Source organism: Ornithorhynchus anatinus, chromosome 10 (assembly GCF_004115215.2).
Source record: "Ornithorhynchus anatinus isolate Pmale09 chromosome 10, mOrnAna1.pri.v4, whole genome shotgun sequence".
NCBI lineage: Eukaryota > Metazoa > Chordata > Mammalia > Monotremata > Ornithorhynchidae > Ornithorhynchus > Ornithorhynchus anatinus.
This window is the reverse complement of record NC_041737.1, coordinates 31326434-31349071: the sequence shown is the minus strand read 5'-3', so window position 1 is coordinate 31349071 and position 22638 is coordinate 31326434. Positions and strand designations below refer to the sequence as shown.

The 22638-nt window shown below is 43.3% G+C and overlaps 1 protein-coding gene and 2 non-coding genes across 4 annotated transcripts in view; 2 read left to right on the top strand and 1 right to left on the bottom strand.

Moving 5' to 3' along the window:
- Window positions 1-18934, bottom strand: part of DNAH6 (dynein axonemal heavy chain 6) — a 204081-nt gene extending 185147 nt beyond the window's left edge. For both annotated transcript variants that reach the window (XR_003762480.2, XM_029073942.2), the window contains exons 1-4: window positions 18841-18934; window positions 18336-18596; window positions 11642-11824; window positions 3972-4225 (exon numbers count right to left, since the gene is read on the bottom strand). Coding sequence is in view for 1 of the 2 variants with exons in the window: in XM_029073942.2 (XP_028929775.1) it covers window positions 3972-4225; window positions 11642-11824; window positions 18336-18590 (692 nt within the window). In the remaining variant the exon portion in view is untranslated. The remainder of the gene's footprint in view (window positions 1-3971; window positions 4226-11641; window positions 11825-18335; window positions 18597-18840) is intronic.
- Window positions 5269-5406, top strand: LOC114814938. The gene has a single exon (XR_003762733.1). It is a non-coding gene; the product is annotated as a small nucleolar RNA SNORA7 (small nucleolar RNA).
- A 2010-nt stretch (window positions 18935-20944) lies between the features above and the next one.
- On the top strand, window positions 20945-21082 carry LOC114814942. The gene has a single exon (XR_003762737.1). It is a non-coding gene; the product is annotated as a small nucleolar RNA SNORA7 (small nucleolar RNA).
- Window positions 21083-22638: the final 1556 nt, after the last annotated feature.

The following is a 22638-nucleotide window of genomic DNA, read 5'->3' as shown; positions in this document are numbered from 1 at the left end:
GTATCTACCCCAGCGCTTAGAATAGTGCTCTGCACATAGTAAGTGCTTAACAAATACCATGATATTATTATTATTATTATCCCACATGGCTCTTACAATCTTATGGCCAGTAACTGTCCTTAGTTCTTATATTTATAAACTTCTCCTTGACTGTGAGGTCCATGAGGGACAGTGTTCAGTGGAATGATAGGCACAAAGCAACTACTTAACAAATGCCATTATTATTCTTATTATTAGTCCTTATGTATTTCTTCACACATTCATTTTCACTTAACTATTCAAGCTGCTATGCTCATGCTACAAATAGATGTAAGTGCTCTTCCTTCTTGCACTCTATTTGGGAAAAAAATATGTATTTTTGTCTCCTCCTGATTGTCAGTTCCTTGAGGACAGAAATTTCTACTTTTATTGTATTCTTCCAAATGCTTACTTCAGCGCACAGCAATTTCCAGAGGTTTGGTCTGTTGATGCTAAATGCTTTTTGTAAGATCAACAAAAACAGTATTTCCTTGCATCGGCAGGCCTTGGAGTAAATCCAAAACAGCATTTTGGTTCAGGTGAGCGCACTATATTCTTTAGTAGTCTGCTCAGAATGGTTCTGTGTTCTACCAAGTACTTAGTACAATGCTCTGTACATAGTAAGTGCTCAATAAATACCATTGATTATGATGATGATGAGTGGATTTCTAGAAACTGGCCAGGAATGTCAAATGGGAAGAATTTCCAATGGTTCCTACAAGTCAGCTCTCTAACCTTTCTTCTTAAAGATAGTAATTATTATTGTGCCTTTGAAATCTGGTGACATTTCCTCATTACAGGCAGGGAATGTGTTTACCAACTCTATCGCACTGTATTCACCCAAGTACTTAGTGCCAAGCTCTGCACTTGGTAAGCACTCAATAAATACCATTGATCAATTGATTTTCTTGGTCTTCCAAAATGGAAGGAATGCCCCTGCAGATGTCCGAGATTCAGATTTTCCTCCTTTTTTGTAGATTTATGCAGGGATGACATCAGATCCAGGTACTTTTCCATTTTTCATGAATTTGTGGAAAGTCTTTCCTCAAAAGTTGGAGCTGGGCCCCTGTGGGGTCTCCTCTTCAGTGGTGGAAGCCGTGGTCAGATTCCCTGCAGTGTTTTTGTCATCTGTACAGAATTCCCTCTTTGTCTCTGATATGGTCTTTTTTAAGCACTTATTATGTGATTGACACTGTACTAAATTCTGGGGTAGGCATAGGATCATCAGGTCGGTCACAATCCCTGTAACACATGGGCTCACTGTGTGTGTAGGAAGGAGAACAGATATTTAATCCCCATTTTACAGGTGAGGAAACTGAAACCTGGAGAAGTTACGTGACTTGTCCAAGGTCACACAGCAGGTTAGTGGCAGAGAAAGGATTAGAACCCAGGTCCTCTGACTTCAAAGTTGTGATCTATCCACTGGGCCACTTTAATGATCTAGCATTCATGTGCAAGTGTTCATAGAGCTTCTTTAATAACGAGCAAAAATCTTTAGTCGTGGTCAGAATATTCCTGTAATTCTTTGGCGTTAGCCAAACTGGTCGCACATGTCTTGGTGCAGGTTTTTGTCTATCTCTGTCTTGTTGGGATCATGAGGAGCTGCAACATGTTGTTGATGCATTTGTGTTTCATTATATGCAGTTTTTCATCTCTGAGACATTTTCATCAAACCAGTTGCCTCTATGCTGCCAGTAGTACCTGGGGCTCTCTTGTCCCAAAAGGCCTGCTGTGATATTTGTTGGGTTCTTAATTTTCCAGGAGCTTGATATGTAGCCTTATTGGTCATTTAGATGCCAATTTTTGATTAATTGTTCAAGCTGGGAGCATAAGAGTCGTGGTTTAGTCTAGTACTTGGTCCCTCTCACAGCAGCAGTAATCTGAACACCTTTCAACTCCTTTGGTGGATGACTATTGTCATTTGTTATTGTTATAGTATTTGTTAAGTGCTTACTCTGTGTCAAGCACTGTTCTAAGTGGTGGGGTAGATACAAGTTAACCAGGTTGAGCACAGTCCATTTTCCATATGGGGCTCGCATTCTAAGTAGGAGGACTGAATTCCCATTTTACAGTTGAGGAAACCGAGGTACAGAGAAGATAAGTGACAAGAAGCAGTGTGGCCTAATGAATAGAGCATGGGGCTGGGAGTCAGAAGGACCTGAGTTCTAATCCTGGCTCCTCCACTTGTCTGCTATGTGACTTGGGTAAGTCACTTAAACTGTCTGTATTGCCAATGAAGATCTTTGATTGTATGTTGATTGGTTCCAATTTGGTTTTCTTCAGGCTTATTGTCGGTCCATTTGACTGTATTGAATAAACATACAATCTTTTTTTTTTAACGGTATTCGTTATGTACCATGCACTGTTCTAAGCTCTGGGGTAGATACAGAATAATCAGGTCCCACATGGGGCTCACAGTCTTAATCCCCATTTTACAGATGAGGTAACTGAGGCCCAGAGAAGGGAAATGACTTGCCTGAGGTCACACATCAGACAAGTGGCAGAGCCGGGACTAGAACTCAGGTCCACTGATTCCCAGGCCCATACTCCATCCCCTAGGGGGTGTACTTCATACACACACACAAACACACACACACACCCAGCAGTTGACCTACATTAAACATCTTCTGCGCACTGCTATTACCCACCCATTACTCTCTCACAGTGTGGTAGCCAAATGGAACTACTTCATTTTTCCAATTTTTCTTGTGGGTAATCAAAACAAAGCAAATAGGCACCACCCAAACATAGATCAAGTTATTCTTGTTTCCTACTCATTCATAGGTAGCTTTCTCTTATGGGGTCATTATAATCATGGAATCTCAAAAAAGTACTATTAAGAACGTGACTAGACGTGCGCAGAATGGCTAGCATATTAAAAACTCTTATGAAAAGCACTTTTGGTGAAGTTGTACCTATATTAATAGTGATAATGGGATCAGGGCCTATGAATCTGGATTTGAGCATAATCTGTAGAACTGAAAAGGAAAAAGTCAGGGCCCCTTTTTGCCATGGCCATATGGAGGATTAAAAAAAAAACAAAACACTTTGAAAAAATAACATATAAGAGAAAGGTAGGGGCAGAAAGAAAATTTAGGGAGACAAAAGGAAACAGAGAGAAGGGACAGAGAGATGAGAGGGTGGAGGCATAAGAACTGAGTCAAAAAGACATGAAAGAAACAGAGACAGAAATGGAAGACCAGAGGCAGAGAAACAAAAGAGACATGGATGCAGAGATATCCTAAGATTCAGATGGACAGTTAAAGTGTCAAAGAAATGGAGTCAGAGAATAAGAGGAGAGTCAAAGAGAAATAGAGATTGAGAGGTAGAGACAGAGACAGTGTTAAGAAAATAATTAAGCAGAGGCAGAAATAGAGAACACAAAAGCTGCAGCACAATATGGGAGACTGAACCGCTGACACAGAGGGACAGAGTCAGCAGACACAAAAAGCCAGTTGTAGTGAAACTAAGAAGTAAAGAGAGAAAAGACATAACCAAAATTTTAAGGAAGTTATGTGAAAGTAAAATGCACGCATATTTTAATATACTATATTCACAAACAAGTTTTTTTTTAATCTAAGAAAAAATGAGACAACCTAGAGTCAGGACCAAAATTTCAAATGAGGAAAGTCACTTAAAACAAAAAAGTTTAGTGCCTAGTGCCCAACTCAAGCCAAAGATGAAAAAAAAAAAAGATGGCAGGAGAGACAGAATGTAACTCTATAAATTCCTTTAGAACAATATGCTTTGATGGAAAGGTTGTGAAAAGCAAATATCCAAACAATCTTTGGAATCTGTGTAAAATTAGTCAGCATCTACACATTTTTAATATCCATTAAATCCATTCTTCATACTTATTAATGACCATGCTAAACATTACTCCCGATTGCCAGTAAAATCCATAATTTCCAAAGTGGAAAATGAATATTTTTGCTTCTAAAAAGATAACTTACTTCAGATTGTATGTATCATATTCAATTGATGATTTTGGCACTGCAGGAGTCAGATAAAGAAATCCGAGATCTTTGTTTTCACATATTATTTTAATAATTTGCAAGGGATCGCGAATCTTGGCTTTAATGACTTCATCTCGGGAAGTAAAAATATGTGGAGAAACAGAATATTTGCGGGCACTGATTTTTCTTAAATTGGTACGTGGCAGTTTGGGAGGAGTAGGAGAGAATGTCTCACCAAAATGCTTTTGTTTCTACATGAGGGAAAGAAAAATATGTCAGTTTCTCCTAAAATTTTCTGAACCATGTAGAAAGAGTACAATACAGTAATGACACACTGTGATACAAAATGAGAATTGAGTGATTAGGGAACTCTGCCAACTCTATTTTATCACACTCTCCCAAGCACCTAGTACAATCCTCTGCACACAGTAAGAGCTCAATAAATACAATTGATTGATTGATTGATTGAATGATTGACCGCAATTCTGCATTGGGAGTCAATAGACTGACTCAAACGAATGACCTCTTTGTAAGTCCAAATAGTAGGGGGAGCGGGATCATTATCTGATAATATCCAAAGGATCCAATGTCCTTTGAGAGGCTTGTGGAAGGGCCATTTGGAGATTAGTTCTGCCTTACATGGTCTGAATTCTCTCACATGTTGTTACCTTTTTGGGGATAAAAATACCAAGGATGCCTCACATGCACAGGAATCAATCAACTGATCAATTAAGAGTATACATTGAGCACTTACTTTGTGCAGAACACTGTACTAAGATTTTGGGAAAGTACAAAGAATAAGGATAACCAATCCTTGCCCTTAGGGAGCTTACAGTCTAACAAGGGAGACAGATATTAAAATAAATTACAGACAGGGGAAGCAGTCAAGTACAGAGATACATATGTAAGTGCTGTGGAGGTGTCAGAGAAGCAGCAAAGCCTAGTGGAAAGAGCATGGGCCTGGGAGTCAGAGGAGCTGGGTTCTAACCACAGCTCCACCTCTTGTCCGCTGTGTGACTTTGGGCAAGTCACTTAATTTCTCTGTGCCTCATTTTCCTCTTCTGTAAAATGGGGATTAAATCCTACTCTCTCCTACTTAGACTGTATGCGACAGGGTCTGTATGCAACCTGAATACCTTGTATCTACCCCAGCACTTAGTACAGTGCTTGGCACAAAGTAAGCACTTAATAAATACCATTAAAAAAAGAGAGAAACCAAGGTTAAGTAATTTTTCCACAAGAAGGGAGTGCTGCTTGGAGTTTAAGGAGGATTAGAAGGGGGGAGAATTTGGTTCACCTCTCAGAGTTGCGCCTGGAGAGTTTCCAGTAGTCTACCAGTCTCGACTAAGGGAGGGAGAGTCAAGTAGAGGCCTATCCATTCCATTCCTAGCTTGGGCAGTGGCTAGCGAGTGGAAGGCAATCTGCTACAAGACAAAACTCACCTGTGCTGGGCAGCAGTGGCGTGGGAGAGAGTCGAGGGCAGAGACTCAGGTTTACTGCATGGAAGGAGGCAATGGTGAACCACTTCGGTATCTTTACCAAGAAAACTCTATGGATGCACTACCCAAAATGATTGCAGATGGAGGTGGGACACTCTGGGAGAGATGTGTCCATGGCGTCGCTATGGGTCAGACACAACTCGGCAGTATAAGACAACAACAACAGAATTTGTTTGATTTGGTAAGAAGGAGGTCATTAGTAATTTGGAGAGAGGAATTTTGGAGGAAGGATTGGAAACTGTTTTGCAGAAGTTCAAGGGAGGATTTAGAGGAAAGAAAGTGGAGACAGTGAGTTTGGACAGAAATGGTAGGAAGGAAATTGGCTGTTTACTAGATACGTGAACATGTGTGAAAGTGAAGGGGAAGGAGCCACTGGAGCATGAGAGGATAAAGATGGCACTGATGGAGGTAAGAAGGATGGATTCAAGTATTTTAATAAGGTACAAAGGGAAACACAGGTGGAGGGGGTAGATTTGGAAAGGAGGAGAAAAATTTCTACTTGGGAGATGGCTGGAAAGGATGGGAGAATAAACTGGGGGGAAGTAGGGGAGTTAATCCCAAATGGCTTCAATTTTGACAGTGGAGTAGATGATATCAGGCATAAGAGATGGGGTGGTGCTAACACTAGTTGGCTTGATTGATTGGTGGGGAGAAGTTATGCTGCTGGGCAGAGAAGAGGAGGAGAGAGCAGAGTTCTAATCCCAGCTCTAATTCCGGCTCTGCCACTTGTCAGTTGTACGGCCTTGGGCAAGTCACTGAAATTCTCTGTGTCTCAGTTACCGCATCTGCAAAATGGGGATTGACTGTGAACCTCATTTGAGACATGGACTATGTCCAACCTGATTAGCTTGTGTCTATCCCAGTGCTTAGTACAGTGCCTGGCACATAGTCAGTGCTTAACAAATACCTCATCTGCTACAACTCTATTTTTTATGGTATTTATTAAGTACTTACTATGTGCCAAGCACTGTACTAAGCACTGTAGCACATAGGGGATGATCAGATTGGTCACAGTCTGTGCCCCACATGGGGCTCACAGTCTAAGGATGAGGCAGAAGAAGTATTAACTCGCCATGTGACAGATGAGGAAATTGAGGCACAGAGAAGCTAAGTGACTTGCCCAAGGCCACATAGTAGGCAAGTGCCAGAGTCAGGAATAGAACCCAGGATCCCTGACTTCCAGGTCTGTGCTCCCTGACTTCCAGGTCTGTGCTCTATCCACTAGGCCACTCTGGACTAAATTGGCCTGATACCTGTCCTCCCCACCCCCACCACCCAATCTACCACTAGAACGAAAAACACTTGAAGGAACAGGTTACTTTTTATAATGGTATTTGTTAAGTGTTTACTATGTGCCAGGCACTGTGCCAGGCACTAGGATAGATACAAGCTAATCAGATTGGACACAGTCCATGTCCCACTTGGGGCTCACAGTCTTAATCCCCATTTTATGGATGAGGTAATTTAGGCACAAGGAGGAATCAAGTTGACTTGCCCAAGGTCACACAGCAGACAAGTGGTGGAGCTGGGATTAGAACCCAAGTCCTCTGACTCCTAGGCCTATGCTCTTTCCACTAGGCAAACTGCTTCCCGTGCTCTGTAACTGTAGTAATAATAATATTTTTTCAGCATTTACTGTGTGCAGAGAATTGTACCAAGAGCTAAGAAAGAGTATACGGGTGGGAATTTGAATGTACTTTGCACATTGAAAATGCTTGAAATCCCTCTATCCGACCACAGCCTCATTCACTTATTCATTTAGTCGTATTTATTGAGCACTTACTGTGTGCAAAGCACTGTATTAAGTGCTTGGGGGAGTATAATATTAATTAATTCATTCAATAGTATTTATTGAGTGCTTACTATGTACAGAGCACTGTACTAAGCGCTTGGACTGTACAAATCGGCAACAGATAGAGACAGTCCCTGCCCTTTGACGGGCTTACAGTCTAATCGGGGGATACAGGCAGACAAGAACAATGGCAATAAATAGAGTCAAGGGGAAGAACATCTCATAAAAACAATGGCAAATAAATAGAATCAGGGTGATGTGCATCTCATTAAACAAAATAAATAGGGTGATGAAGATATATACAGTTGAGTGGACGAGTACAGTGCTGAGGGGGTGGGGCGGGAGAGGGGAGGAGGAGAGGGAAAGGGGGAGAAGAGGGTTTAGCTGCGGAGAGATGAAGGGGGGGTAGAGGGAGCAGAGGGAAAAAGGGGGGAGCTCAGTCTGGGAAGGCCTCTTGGAGGAGGTGAGCTTTAAGTAGGGATTTGAAGAGGGGAAGAGAATTAGATTGTTGGAGGTGAGGAGGGAGGGCATTCCAGGACCACGGGAGGACGTGGCCCAGGGATCGACGGCGGGATAGGCGAGACCAAGGGACGGTGAGGAGGTGGGCGGCAGAGGAGCGGAGCGTGGGGGGTAACAAACCAACACATTCCCTTCCTACAGTGAGCTCACAGTCTATGAGCTCTAGAGGGGTCTGAAGGACTCCTCACCTGGCTTCTCTCCCACAAACCTCTTCCCCACAAATCTATCCTGTTCCCCAGAGATCTCTAATCTTTTGACCCCCATCCAATTTTATCATACTACATTTTGCCTCCATACCCAAACTACTTTCCTTGATGACCAAATTGACATCTCTCTACTAAAAGCACTCACTCAACTATCCCTTTGTCCATCTAGTACCAGTAACCCTCAGCCCTGGATCACATTCACAATCTGCTTTCTTCATTCCTGTGCATGAGCCATAGAGTAATGCTGGTGGAAATCTACACATCAGGTCAACCTTGTCCACCTCTATTTCATCCTTGCGTGCTTTAACTCTGTCCAGCAAGATTATTTCTCTATCCTTATTGACACCCATGCTCACTGCTCTTGCGAGTTGTTCCAGACATTTAACTCCCTCCAGAAAATCCTCAACTTCTCCCATCCCTTTCCCCTAATGACCTGGCTACCTACTTTATTGAAAAAATTGAAATAATCAGGCGTGATCTCCCTAAAATCTCCCCAGCTTCTTTCCAGTCCCTTTCTCCTCCTGCCCCTTTTTCAACTCTTCCACCCTTCCCAGCAGTATCTCAAGAGGTCTCCTGCTTTCTCTCAAAATCCGCCCCCTCCACCTGTACATCTGATCCCATCCCTTCACACCTCATCACAACACTTTCCCCCACCCTTCTTCCCTTCCTCACCACCATCTACAACTCTGCCCTCTTCAATAGCTTCTTCCCCACTTTCAAACATGCTCATGTCTACCCTACCCTAAAAAATCCCCTGACTTCATGGTTCACTCCAGTTATTGCCCCAAATCCCTCCTACCAATCCTCTGCAAACTCCCCTAGGTAAGTACCCACTGTCTAAAGTTCCTCTCCTCCACTTCTCTCTTTGACCCCCTCCAATCTGGTTCCTGTCCCCTTCACTCCACAGAAACCCCCCTCTCAAAAGTCACAAATGATCTCTTTCTTGCCAGATCCAATGGCCTCTACTCCATCCTAATCTCCCTCAACCTCTCAGCTGCCTTTGATACTGTGGACCATCTTCTTCTCCTGGATAATTTGATAATGTTTCCAACTTTGGCTTGACTGACCTCTCCTGGTTCTCCTCCTATCTCTCTGGTCACTCATACTCAGTGTCTTTTGCGAGCTCCTCCACCGTCTCCCACCCTCTAACTGTGAGTATCCCTCAAGATTCTGTTCTGGGTCCCCTCCTAATCTCCATCTACACCCACTCCTTTGGGGAACTGATTCAACCCCATGGCTTATTTATTTTCTTAATGAAGCGTACATCGCCTTGATTCTATTTAGTTGTTTTTACGAGATGTTCTTCCCCTTGACTCTATTTATTGCCATTGTTCTTGTCTGTCTGTCTCCCCCGATTAGACTGTAAGCCCGTCAAACGGCAGGGACAGTCTCTATCTGTTGCCGACTTGTTCATTCCAAGCGCTTAGTACAGTGCTCTGCACATAGTAAGCACTCAATAAATACTATTGAATGAATGGCTTCAGCTACTTCCTTCAGGCAGATGATTCTGCAATTTCATCTCCAGCCCTGATCATTCTCACTCTCAGCAGTCAAGACATTTCCTCCTGCCTTCAAGACACCTCTACTTGGACATCCTGCCATCATGTCCCCCAGAGTCCATATCTAAAACAGAACTCCTTATCTCCTCACACAAACCACATCCTACCCCTGACTTTCCCACCACTGTAGAAAGCACCTCCATCCTTCCTGTCTCACAAGCCCATAACTTTGGCATTAACCTTGACTCCTTTCTCTCATACAACCCATATATTCAATCTATCACCAAATCCTGTCAGTTCAACCTTCACAACACTACTAAAATCCATCCTTACCTCTCCGTGCAAACTATCACGTTAATCCAATCCCACCATGATTACTGTACCAGCCTCCTTGCTGAGCTCCTTGCCTCCTGCCTCTCCCCACTCCAGTCCATACTTCACTCTGCTGCTTGAACCATTTTTTAACAAATACATTCAGTTCATGTTTCCTCACTCCTCAAGAACTCCAGTGGTTGTCCCATCCACCTCTGCATCAAACAGAAATCCCTTAAACAGAATTCCCTTACCACCAGCTTTAAAGCAGTCAATCACCTTGCCCTCTCCTACCTCACCTTCTTATCCTCCTACTGCAAAGCAGCCCACACACTTTGCTCTTCTAATGCCAACCTACTCTCTGTACCTCATTCTTGTCTATCTCGCCGACAACTTCTCAGCTATATCCTGCCTCTGGCCTGAAACACCCTTCCTTTTTATATCCAACAGGCAATTACACTCTCCATCTTCAAAGCCTTATTGAAGGCATGTTGCCTCCTAGAGGCTTTCTCTGTCTAATCCCCAATTTTGTCTTTTCCCATGTCCTTCTACATTGCTCTGACTTGCTTTCTTTATTCATCACCCCCAAAACCCAGCCTCACAGCACTGTAAATATCATTTTCTTAAAATACCATTTGGAAAACATCATTAACCCTCCTCAAAAACTCACTTCTTTCATGAAACAAAACCTTAAACTCACTGACTCCAAGGCTCTTCCTCTGGCTCTGACTTCCAGACCCATGCTCTTTCCTCTAGGCCTCGCTGCTCTCCCTCAACTTTCTTACAAGCTCATTGCAGGTAGGGAACGTGTCTACCAGCTCTGTTACGTTGTACTCTCCCAAGTGCTTAGTACAGGGCTCGGCACACAGTAAGCTATCAATAAATATGGTTGAATCTCCTCTCTGGCTACACTCATCCTACTCTTCACTTCTCCGAAGCTAACCTTCTAAATTTGGCTCTTTCAAAACCATCTCGGACACACCAGTCGTGTCTTTTCTCTAGCATGGAACTTTCCCCCTTTCCCTCAGGACTTCCAAGTGACTTTTCTTCTTATCTTTAAGCTCTCATAAAATATCACCTCTTCCAAGAACATTCTTTGAATAATTCTTCATTACCCCAATCAATCTTCCCTATGAACCACCTCACCTCGCAGATGGAGCTGTTTATTTAATGGCATATTTTTGTTTTAACTGCATCTATACTCTTCTGCACAATATTAAAGACATTTTATGATCCTGTATGTGCCATTATGGCATCTCTGAGAGTGAAGATGATTCCATGGGAATCCGAAAAAGACATCAAGAACATTTCAGTGATCTTCTCAACACACTTCCATTATATATAGTATGAATATATTAGTAATGAATATTCTCATAAATGCAATATAAATATATGCATATATGTTCACACACATACATACACATATATTTTATACATATATATACACACACATATATAATATATGCAAATATGTTCACACACACATACACACATATTTTACATATATACATAATTATCCCGATTAGACTGTAAGCCCATCAAAGGGCAGGGACTGTGTCTATCTGTTGCCGATTTGTACATTCCAAGCGCTTAGTACAGTGCTCTGCACATAGTCAGCACTCAATAAATACTATTGAATATGATATGATATATATCATTTTTGGATTCTCATGGAATCCAAATTTATTTATTCCTCTATTTTATGTGATGTGTCTGCTTGCTTCCTCCATTATCAGTAGTATTTATTGAGCACTTTATTAGAAAGTATAAGCATTTAATTAGTTTAATTAGAAAGTATAAGCATTAGAAAGTATAAGCATTTCTACAGAAAATACTGTACCTGTTTTTCCTTCAAGTCATCTTGACGTTCCAGAAAATGAGAACTTCCAGGTGATTCAGTGGGAGATACTCTTTTCTCAGATAAACTAGTTGGTTTTAGTATTCCACAACTTATTAAATGCTCTCTGTTCTTCTTGTATATGTACTCAGGCTGTTTCTTATCTTGATAGATTTTTAGTGCAGGCTTTGAAGGAAAAAAAAGTTTTTATTTTTATCCTCTCCTAGATGAAATAAATGCTAATTAAAACAATGAAATTCAAAACTTTGGCATGAAATGTCTTCCATGTGCTAACTGAAATACAGGATCATAAAAAACTGTAGTCAAATTGGCTGCTGTTAAAGTTCAGAATGAGGCGGAATGTTTTGGGTTTAAGTAAGCACTAGTCTGGCCTGGGGCTTCTTCATGGAAGTCGCTCCTGGTCAGGATTGATAACAAGTGGTTTGGATTGTTTGTAAATCATTCACAATCCTGAGAATATCTGGGGAAACAGGTTGAATCTTGGGGAACTAAGCCAGAACCCTTGCGGGCAGGTAATGTGCCTAACAACTCTGTTTTATTGCACTCTGCCAAGCACTTAGTAAGGTGCTCTGTACAAAGTAAGCACTCAATAAATATCACTGATTGAACAAACACTGTTTGTTCTAGAAAAGATTTCAAACCAATCCAGCTGTCCCAGGAGGGAGCACACCAAGAAACAGAGATTGGATCTATTCCCACCTGTATATGTTTTCTCAATGCTTAGTACAGGACTCTTCACCCAGTAAGCCCTACGTGGGACACCCTGATCACCTTGTACTAACGCAGTGCTTAGAACAGTGCTTGGCACAGAGTAAGCGCTTAACAAATGCCTTCATTATTTTGGGAAGCAGCATGGCTCAGTGGAAAAGAGCCTGGGCTTTGGAGTCAGAGGTTATGAGTTCGACTCCCTGCTCTGCCACTTGTCAGCTGTGTGACTGTGGGCAAGTCACTTCACTTCTCTGTTCTTCAGTTACCTCATCTGTAAAATGGGGATTAACTGTGAGCCTCACGTGGGACAACCTGATTACCCTGTATTTACCCCAGCGCTTAGAACAGTGCTCTGCACATAGTAAGCGCTTAACAAGAGAAGCAGCGTGGCTCAGTGGAAAGAGCACGGGCTTTGGAGTCAGAGCTCGTGAGTTCGAATCCCAGCTCTGCCACTTGTCGGCTGTGTGACTGTGGGCAAGTCACTTAACTTCTCTGTGCCTCAGTTCCCTCATCTGTAAAATGGGGATTAAGACTGTGAGCCCCATGTGGGACAACCTGATTCCCCTATGTCTACCCCAGCGCTTAGAACAGTGCTCTGCACATAGTAAGCGCTTAACAAATACCAACATTATTATTATTATTATTATTAACAAATACCAACATACATTAAAGCTCATACAACCTTCCATTCCTACTAGGAATGGTGCAACAGGAGTTCTAGCTTGTATTCGGTTATAGTAAAAGAATCATCTTGATTCACTTTGGTGCCTCCGTCTGGAGAGTAGGTGGCCTTGTCCTCTCCTTGATCCCAGTCTCTCCTGCTCTGATCCATTCCACCCCCTTAAAATGTTTTTATGGTATTTGTTAAGCACTTTCTATGTGTCAAGAATTGTTCTAAGCGCTGGGGTAGATACAAGTTAATATCGGGTTGGACACAGTTCCTGCCCCACATGCGGCTCACAGTCAAGCAGGAGGGAAAACAGTTACTGAATCCCCATTTTACTATTGATGAAATGGAGGCACAGAGAAGTTAAGCAACTTACCCATGGTTACACAGCAAACACATGGTTTGATTGTGTTTTGTTTTGTTGCCTGCCTACCCTTTTTAGACTGTGAGCCTGTTGTTGGGTAGGGACTGTCTCTATCTGTTGCTGAATTGTACTTCCCAAGCGCTTAGTACAGTGCTCTGCACGCAGTAAGTGCTCAATAAATATGATTGAATGAATGAAGTGGTGGACCTGGGTTTAGAATACAAGTCCTCTGGCTCCCTGGCCCATGCTTCACCCTCTAGGCCACTCCACTTTTCCTTTTTCCTTTCTTTCTCTCACCAAGTCATGGATTTTTCCATTGTTTTCCCTGGCTCCCTTGTGTGACCCCACTCCCTCCTCCAATTCCTGTTGCTACTCCCATGGTGGCAGGGACCAGAACAGGGTGGGGTTAAGGGGAGAGTTCCTCTCCCAGGCCTATCAGCCCATCCTGGTTCCTGAGGCTGGAGTGGTTCTGATGACTTTAAGTGGGGAAGGGGCTGGCCTGGCCATGAAATATGTCAAAAAAGGAATTTGAAAAGCCTTGCCAGGTCAGGGAAATGAGGGATGGGAGTGGGGAGAATTCAAGGCTTTTGTAAGTGTGGGGAGTGGGGGAATATTGAGCCCTTCCTATATGCAGAGCACTGTAATAAACGCTCAGGAGAGTACAGTGTAACAGAGTTATACGAATTTCCTGCCCACAACAAACTCAGAGTCTAGGAGACAGACATTACTATAAATGAATATAAATAAAGCCATGGGAATGGGGGAGAAATGGGATGAAGGTTTAAAGGCCAGTGGGGGAGAGGGGTTGGGGAGTTTTCTGATGCCCTCTAGACTATAAGCTCATTTTGGGAAGGGGATGTTTCTGTTATTTCTTCTGTACTCTACGAAGTGCTTAGTTCAGTTCTCTGTGCATAGTAAGTGCTCGAAAAATATGACTGACTGGAGTGGAGTCACCATTGAGGATGGACTTGACTCTAACTTTCATTGAAGTGTCTACCATTTTACTGCATTTTACTGCATTTTACTGCAGAACTCTTCCAGGGACCGTGAATCCAGGGAATGGCTAGAGGCCAGTCCAGAATCTCCAGGACCAGTGACACTAAGAGTCTCTCTGGGGAACTCTGGGTGGTATTAGTTCTGCTGTGAATACCAACTCTGTAGTACTGTATTTCCCCAAGAACTTAGAACAGTTCTCTTTACATAGTAAGAGCTCAATAAATACCAATGATTGATTGATGGACTGAATAAAATGAGTGGTACCTAAATAGACCAAGGAAGCAGCCAATTTAGACTTTCCTCATCATCATTGGAATTTTGTTATGCATTTATTTATTTTACTGGCATTTGTTAAGCACTTACTAAATGCTAATCTACCCCAAGTATCTAACTTGGGGTAGATAAAAGTTAATCAGGTTGGACACGGTCCTTGTCCCACATGAGGCTCACAGTCTTAACCCCCATTTTTCAGATGCGGTAACTGAGGCACAGAGAAATGAAATGGCTGCTAGCCCCAGGTCCCAAAGGAGACAAGTGGAGGAGCTGGGATTAGAACCCAGGTCCTTCTGACTCCCAGGCCCATGCCTTCTCCACTAGGCCACGCTGCTTCTCTATGTAGCATTACTAAGCACTTACTGTGTGCAGAGAACTATATTAAGTGCTTGGAAGAGCACAGTTCAACAGAGTTGGCAGACAAGTTTCCTGCCCACAATAAGTTTACAGTAATGTAGAGGACTTCCCAAGTTAACTTCCTGGTTAAACTATACAACCAAGGGATTCACAGACCCTAAATGCAATCTCTTCCATAGGAGAAGCCAGATTAAGGGGGATAAAAAAGGGATAGGTCTTCCTCAGTCCAAACTGCATTCCACTTCAGCTACTACTACCAAAATCCCACGATGAATATGTGCAATTTAGTTTAAACAGTGATGCTGGAGTAGCCTGTCAGCATGGAGAGCTGGATAAAGCACAGGCCTGGGAGTCAGAAGTTCATGACCTGGCTCTGCCTCTTGTCTGCTGTGCGACATTGGACAAGTGACTTCACTTGTCTGGGCCTTTATTACCTCATCTGTAAAATGGGGATTGAGACTGTATGCCCCATGTGGGACAGGGACTGTGTCCAACCCGATTTGCTTAGTTCAGTGCTTGGCTCATAGTAAAAATTTAACAATACCACAAGTATTATTATTATTATTATGATAGACGAGTCCAATTACAAAGATTGCATGATTGAGCACCTGCATAAAATAGTGATAATTCTAGTAGTTGGCACAGTTTACTCACACTTTATCTCTGTCAGGTGAGTTCCCACTGGGGCATGGAGGGCAGGGAGCATGCACTCAGAGGGTGCAGCACATTGTTGCAGGGCCTGCAAGAATCTTTCCTACAAAACTATATGTGGCCAGGGTGACAGAATGCATAATGACATTGCTGTGCCATGGAAGCCTCCAGAGTCCCTGTGGTCTTTGTTGCCCATGTTAGCCAGCTCTATTCAAGATTCCCTTTGGGTTTGTCCACCACACAAGACACCTTAAGCAGTTATTTAGCCACTAAAGTCCGACCTACACCTCATTGTGGTGTGGAAATGAAACTGCCAGAGGTAGGAGAAGGCTTATGCCTTTAATGGTGAAGTTTTTTTAGTCTAAGCAGTAAATTGTTGGCGAGTTACCAATGCCCTTCCAATGGTTGGCATTTTCTTCAAGTGATACATCAAATCGCTCCTAAAGTTTTTTGCTAGACCAAAGAAAAAATCTTGCTCTCAATAGAACTACTATTGCATGATGTCCCGTTCAACTACCTTATCTTTTATAACAGGGGTAGACATTATTTTGAGCATGTGGATATTTGCACACAGAGTCTTTCTGGGCTCAGAGTGAGGCCCCAGGGGGTTGGATGGGGTGGGAAGGATGGAGTTAAACCACTGAAAAGCAGCCACTCCTGTCTGGGATGATTTTTACCTAGCTCTGAGTCAGCAAACGATGCCATAGTAGAACAGTGGAGAGTGAGGGTTTCTGACTGAAACCACTGCTGGTTTAGAGAAAGTTAGGAATCGCTGCTGGCTTAGAGAAAGTGCTTTTTGACACTTGAGAGGCAGTGCATGGGTCTGGGAGTCCGCTCTACCACTTGTCTGCTGTGTGACCTTGGGCAAGTCACTTAACTTCTCAGTGCTTTAGTTTCCTCATCTGCAAAATGGGCATAAAATGCTTACTCTCTGACCTCCTTAAACTGTGAGCCCATGCAGGCCAAGGGCTTTGCCCAATTTGCCCAAGTCACTTAACTTGTTCATGCTTCAGTTTTCTCAACTGTGATATGGGGCTAAAATGTCTCCTCTTCTCCATTGGACTGTGAATCCCAGGTAAAGCAAGGACTTTGCCTGATCTACTTATACTGTATCTTCCTCTGTGCCTACACAGTGTTTGGCATATAGTAAGCCCTGAATAAATACTAGATTTTTTATTAGTATCATTCCAGATTTAAAACAGTGGTATTAATAGTTATAACTTCTAACTATAACAACTATAAGGTAGGAATTGTCTCTATTTATTGCCCAATTGTACTTTCCATGTGCTTAGTACAGTGCTCTGCACACAGTAACCACTCAATAAATGAGTGACTGAATGAATGGATAACTATAGTATATAGTATAGATAACTATAACTTCCCTATAGTTTTAGAGAAGCAGCATGGAGTAGTGGATAGAGCACGGGCCTGGGAGCCAGAAGGTCATGGGTCTGCTGTGTGACCTTGGGCAAATCACTTACTTTCTCTGGGCCTCAGTTATCTGTAAAATGGCAATTAAGATTGTAAGCCCCATGTGGGACAGGGACTGTGTCCAACCTGATTAGCTTGTATCTACCCCAGCGCTTAGAATAGTGATTCACACTTAGTAGGGCTTAATAAATACCATTACTATTACTATCATTATAACGGCTCTATAAGGAGTAACATGTTGATAATCAATATAATACTTTCTAATCCAAATATCAAGGAATCTTTTAGAATTTTGGGGGGTAAAACAAAATGTGACATCATTTCTAGCAGTTCATCCCCAAATATTCATCAGTCTGGCCAAAATTTTAGGCATATGGAGTATGTGGGTATCTGCTAATTTACAATGCTAATACACAGAAGAGAACACTCCTTGAAGGGGGAAAATAGAGATGTAAAACTAATATTTGCATGGTTAACTGATATAAATGATTTAGGGCATTTTCCACTTTTGATAAGTATATCTCTCATTTATCAAGCAGCATATCAAGCAGCTAGGTGTCTTTTCTTTTCTATCAATCAGTCATATTTATAAAGAGCTTACTATATGCAGAACACAGTACTAAGCACTTGGGAAAGTACATAACAACAATATGACCAACAATTTCCTGCCCCTAGTCCTCAGTTGATTCCAAAGGTCAATTATTTTATGACCTGAAACACTGATGTATAGATCAGCCCATGATCATCAGATCTACAATTTTGGGTGTTTTTTTTTCCCCCCAAATTAAAAAGCCGAACTTGCATACCTTTTGAATACCCAAATGATAGCTTTCCTGCCCTCTTTTCTGTTTGGGCAGTCCTGACAACCATAAATTACCGGGGAAGGCACAGCATTTTGAAAAAAAAGACATCGACTCTTTCTCCATGGCACCATTTGGTAGTTAGCTTCTACTCTAAACTCTCAATAAAACAGCACTCTACAGCCCGGAAGAATCAACAGTCTCATGCCTCCTTACCAGATACACCAGACTGTTGGAAATTTTGGCTGTTTCCATATTCTTAGCAGAATGTGGCAAAACAGAGAAAAAAGTAAAATGTTAAGGGAGGTCGTTTCTCTCTCTCTCTCTCTCTTTAAAAAGAGTCAGCCCCTGGAACTATTTCAGTTCCAAAAACGGAGTTTCTAGCTTCCACAAACTTAACAGCAACTGAAACGTCTCTGAGGAACATACCAACGGTTCCAGTCTGGTAGGCTGCTGCAGTTTCCTCGTCCTCTCTTGCGCTCTGGTACTATGCATAAAGTTCAGGACGCAGGCATCTGTCGGTCTTTTGGGAGGGGCCATGAAAACAAGCCTTTCTTGCAGTCTGAGGGGACTAGATTTGGAAGGCGCTTGTCCCTCATGCTTCTCAGTGAGGTTATCCAGGTTTTTCCCACTGGAGGAGGGGAGAGGGGAATGGTGCTGCGAAGCACCGCCGTTTCTAGACATCGAACTCTGGAAAATAGAAATCACATATTAAATACAGCCGCGTGGTTGGGTTTTTTGTTGTTGTTGTTTGTTTCCCCCTCTTTTCAAACTCCCCCCAATCCGTAATTGCTTGGCTCCAGATTTTGGAATCTGGTACTACTGAAAATCAAACATGATCCCCATTGGCAGAGCATCCTTCGGACCGGAGCCTCGCAAATCAATTCTCTCTTTCCCACGCTGGTCCGGGAGCCCGGGAAAGCGGATTTCTCACTCGGGAGCAACTCTCGGATTCGCGCAGAAACTTTTCTCCCCAAGGAGAGACTCCGGTCCTCCCGGCGCGACTGTTTCTGGTTGCCTAGTAACCGCCCAGCGCTTCCCGAAGTGCATCGCGCCGCGCGTCCGGAGCCGTAGCCATAGCAACGCGCATCCGCGGCTCCTCCCCGTGAGCCAATCTCCTCCCCCGAGTCTGTCCTTCCCATTTCTTCAGGCCACGCAGCTTCATATTAACAACAATGTGGATAATTGTGGTGTTTTGTAAGCGCTTACTATGTGCCAAGCACTGTACTAAGCACTGAGGTGGATACCAGCAAATCGGGTTGGACACAGTCTCAATCCCCGTTTTAAAGATGATGTAAAGGAGGCACGGAGAAGTGAAGTGACTTGCCCAAGGTCACACAGCAGACAAGTGGTGGAGTCGGGATTAGAACCCATGACCTCCTGACTCCCAGGCCCGTGCTCTATACACTGCACCATGCTGCTTAAGCACCCTCCCACTCCAATTAATCAATCAGTGTTATTTATTGAGCGCTAACTGTAGTCAGAGTACTAACCAACTGGGAGAGTGTTACAGCACAATAGAGTTGGGAAAGATCAGTTCTCTGCCCAAGACGAGCTCCAATAAATATTTGTCCTCAAATGGTAACCTGCCCTCCAACAGAGCACTTACTGGACACAGGAAAAGCCACAACATCTTCAATCATTCAATCAATCGTATTTATTGAGAGCTAACTGTGCAGGGAACTGTACTAAGCGCTTGGGAGAGTACTGAGGAAGGGTGGCCACGGGCGAATACAGAGGGACGGCCCAAAAGCAGCAAGTGGGCAGTCCAAGGCAGGTATACTGACTACGGGAGAGGACATTAGGGAGGCTTCAAGCCCCAAGCGCGAGGTTCCCCCAGCACCTAACAGCGAATAATGGTTCGTTATCAAAAGGCGAGCCGACCTGAAGTCGCCACAAACAATCGGGCTAATCAGGAAGCGAGACAATGCCTACGGGCATGTTAACCAAGTATAAAAGGAGAAGAACAAAGGACTTGGGGGCGCTTCCCTTCCCTCGAGGGATCGCCCGCCACTTTCAAATTACTGGCGTTATCATTCGGACAGGGGGCTGGGAGTTGGGAGTGAAATAAACTTGTTTTGGCCTTGTTTATTCTTTACTCACCAAGGTTCTGAACCGTAGTAGTCGGTAGCGGATCGCCAACAGTACCATATAGCAGAGTTGATAGACACATTCCCTGCCCACAAGGAACTCACAGTTTAGAGGGGGAGACAGATATTGATATAAATAAACAAACTGTATATATGTACATACATTCCCTGCCCACAAGGAACTCACAGTATAGAGGGGGAGACAGACATTGATATAAAGAAACTGCATATAGGTGAATAAAGGGAGCAAATCAGGGTGATTCAGAAGGGAGTGGGTAAAGAAGAAATTGGTGCTTTGTCAGGGAAGGCCTATTGGGGTAGATGTGTCTTCAATAAGGCTTTGAAGGTGGAGAGAGCAATTGTCTGTGATAAATGAAGAGGGCGGATGTTCCAGGCCAGAGACGGGACATGGGCGAGAGGTCTGTGGAGAGATGGATCCAGGTAGTGTGCGTAGGTTAGCCTTAGAGGAGCAAAGTGTGCAGGCTGGCTTGGTAATAGGAGAACAATGTGGTGAGGTAGGGGTCAAAGTGATCGAGTGCTTTAAAGCCGACGCTAAGGAGTTTCTCTTTGATGCCGAAGTAGATGGCAACCACTGGAGGTTCCTGAGGAATGGGAAAGCTGGAAGGAAAGTGAAAGATCAGATTGTGGCGATGTTATTGAGTTCCAGTTAATGTTCCTCCTCACCCTTATCACTGAAAACTGGATCTCCCCAGACAGCACTGTCTTCCCCCTGCACTCACTCCTGAGGGGCCATCATCAATCAGTCAATGGTATTTATTGAGTGCTCACTATGTGCAGAGCATTGTACTAAGCACTCTGGAGAGTATAGTACATCAGAATTAGCAGACACATTCCCTGCTCATAATGATCTAACAGTCCGGAGGGGGAGAAAGACATTCATATAAATATATTATGTTAAATTATACATTACAGATATGTACATTAGTCACCCTCTCAGGCTTGCACCTGGAGAGTTTCCAGTATTCTACCAGTTTCAACTAAGGGAAGGAGAGACAAGCAGAGGCCTATCCATTCCCTTCCTAGCTTGGGCAGTGGCTAGCGAGTGGAAGGCAATCTGCTACAAGTCAAAACTCACCTGTGCCAGGCAGCAGCGTCATGGGAGAGGGTCAAGGGTGGAGACTCAGGTTTAGTGCGCGGAAGGAGGCAATGATAAACCACTTCCGTATTTTTGCCAAGAAAACTCTGTGGATCCACTACCAGAACGATCGCAGATGGCAGTGGTGCGTTCTGGGAGAGATCTGACCATGGTGTCGCTATGGGTCAGACACGACTCAACATCATAAGACAACAGCAACGACATTAGTCAAGTGAGTCATTCAGTCAATTGCATTTACTGAGCACTTACTGTGAGCAGAGCACTATCCTAAGCACTCAGGAGAGTGCAATTTAACAAGATAACAGACACATTCCATGCTCACAATGAGCTTACTTTCTGGAGGGGGAGACAGACATTAATATAAATAAAGTTACAGATATGTACATACGTGTTGTGGTGCTGGGAGCGGACATTCATTCATTCACTTAATCTCATTTATTGAGCGCTTATTGTGTACAGACCACTGTACTAAGCACTTGGGAGAGTACAGTACAATAATAAACAGATACATTCCCTGTCCACAGTGAGTTCACAATCTAGAGGGGGAGACAGATATTAATATATACAGATAAAATAAATAAATATTTACATACCTGTGTGGGAATGGAGGGAGTATGAGTGAAGGGATCAAGTCAGGGTGATGCAGAAGGGAGTGGGAAAAGGGGATAGGAGAGTTTAGTCAGGGAAAGCCTCTTGGAGGAGATATGCCTTAAATAAGGCTATGGAGTTGGGGATTGTAATTGCCTGATATGAAGAGGGAAGGCTTCCCAAGTGACAGGTTGGCTGTGAGATAAACAGAATTGAGGTACAGTAAGAAGGTTAGCATCCGAGGAACCAAGAGTGCAGGCTGGGTTGTAGTAAGAGAGTAGTGAGGTGAGATGGAAGAGTGGGGGGACAAGGTGATTGAGTGCCTTAAAGCCAATGGTGAGGAGTTTTTGTTTGATGCAGAGGTGGATGGACAACTACTGGAAGTTCTTGAGGAGTGGGGAAACATGGCCGAAACTTTTTTGTAGAAAAATGATCTGGACAGCAGCGTGAAGTAAGGTCTGGAGTGGGGAAAGACAGGAGAAAGAAAGGTCAGCAAGAAGGCTGATCTAGTAATCAAGGTGGGATAGGGTAAGTGCTTGGATTGATGTGGTAGCAGTTTGGATGGAGAGGAAAGAACAGATTTTAGTGAAGTTGTGAAGGTCGAACCAACAGGATTTAGTGATGGATTGAATATGTGGGTTGAATGAGAGAGGAATCAAGGATAACGCAAAGGATAATGTCGAGGACAGGATTGGTAGGAAGGAAATGGGACGAGAGCTGGAGGGGTAGTAGGATCAAGTGACGGTTTTATTTAGGATAGGAGATGGATTAGAATAAGTTGGAGAATGTAGAGTTGAAAATAGCTTAGAGGGAGGAAAGAAGAGTGTTTGCAAGTATTTTAATAAGGCGCAAAGAGATGGAGTTGGAGGTGCAGGGGGGCGGTAATTTCAAAAGGAGGTGGTAGATCTCTTGGGAAATGGCAGGGAAGGATGTGAAA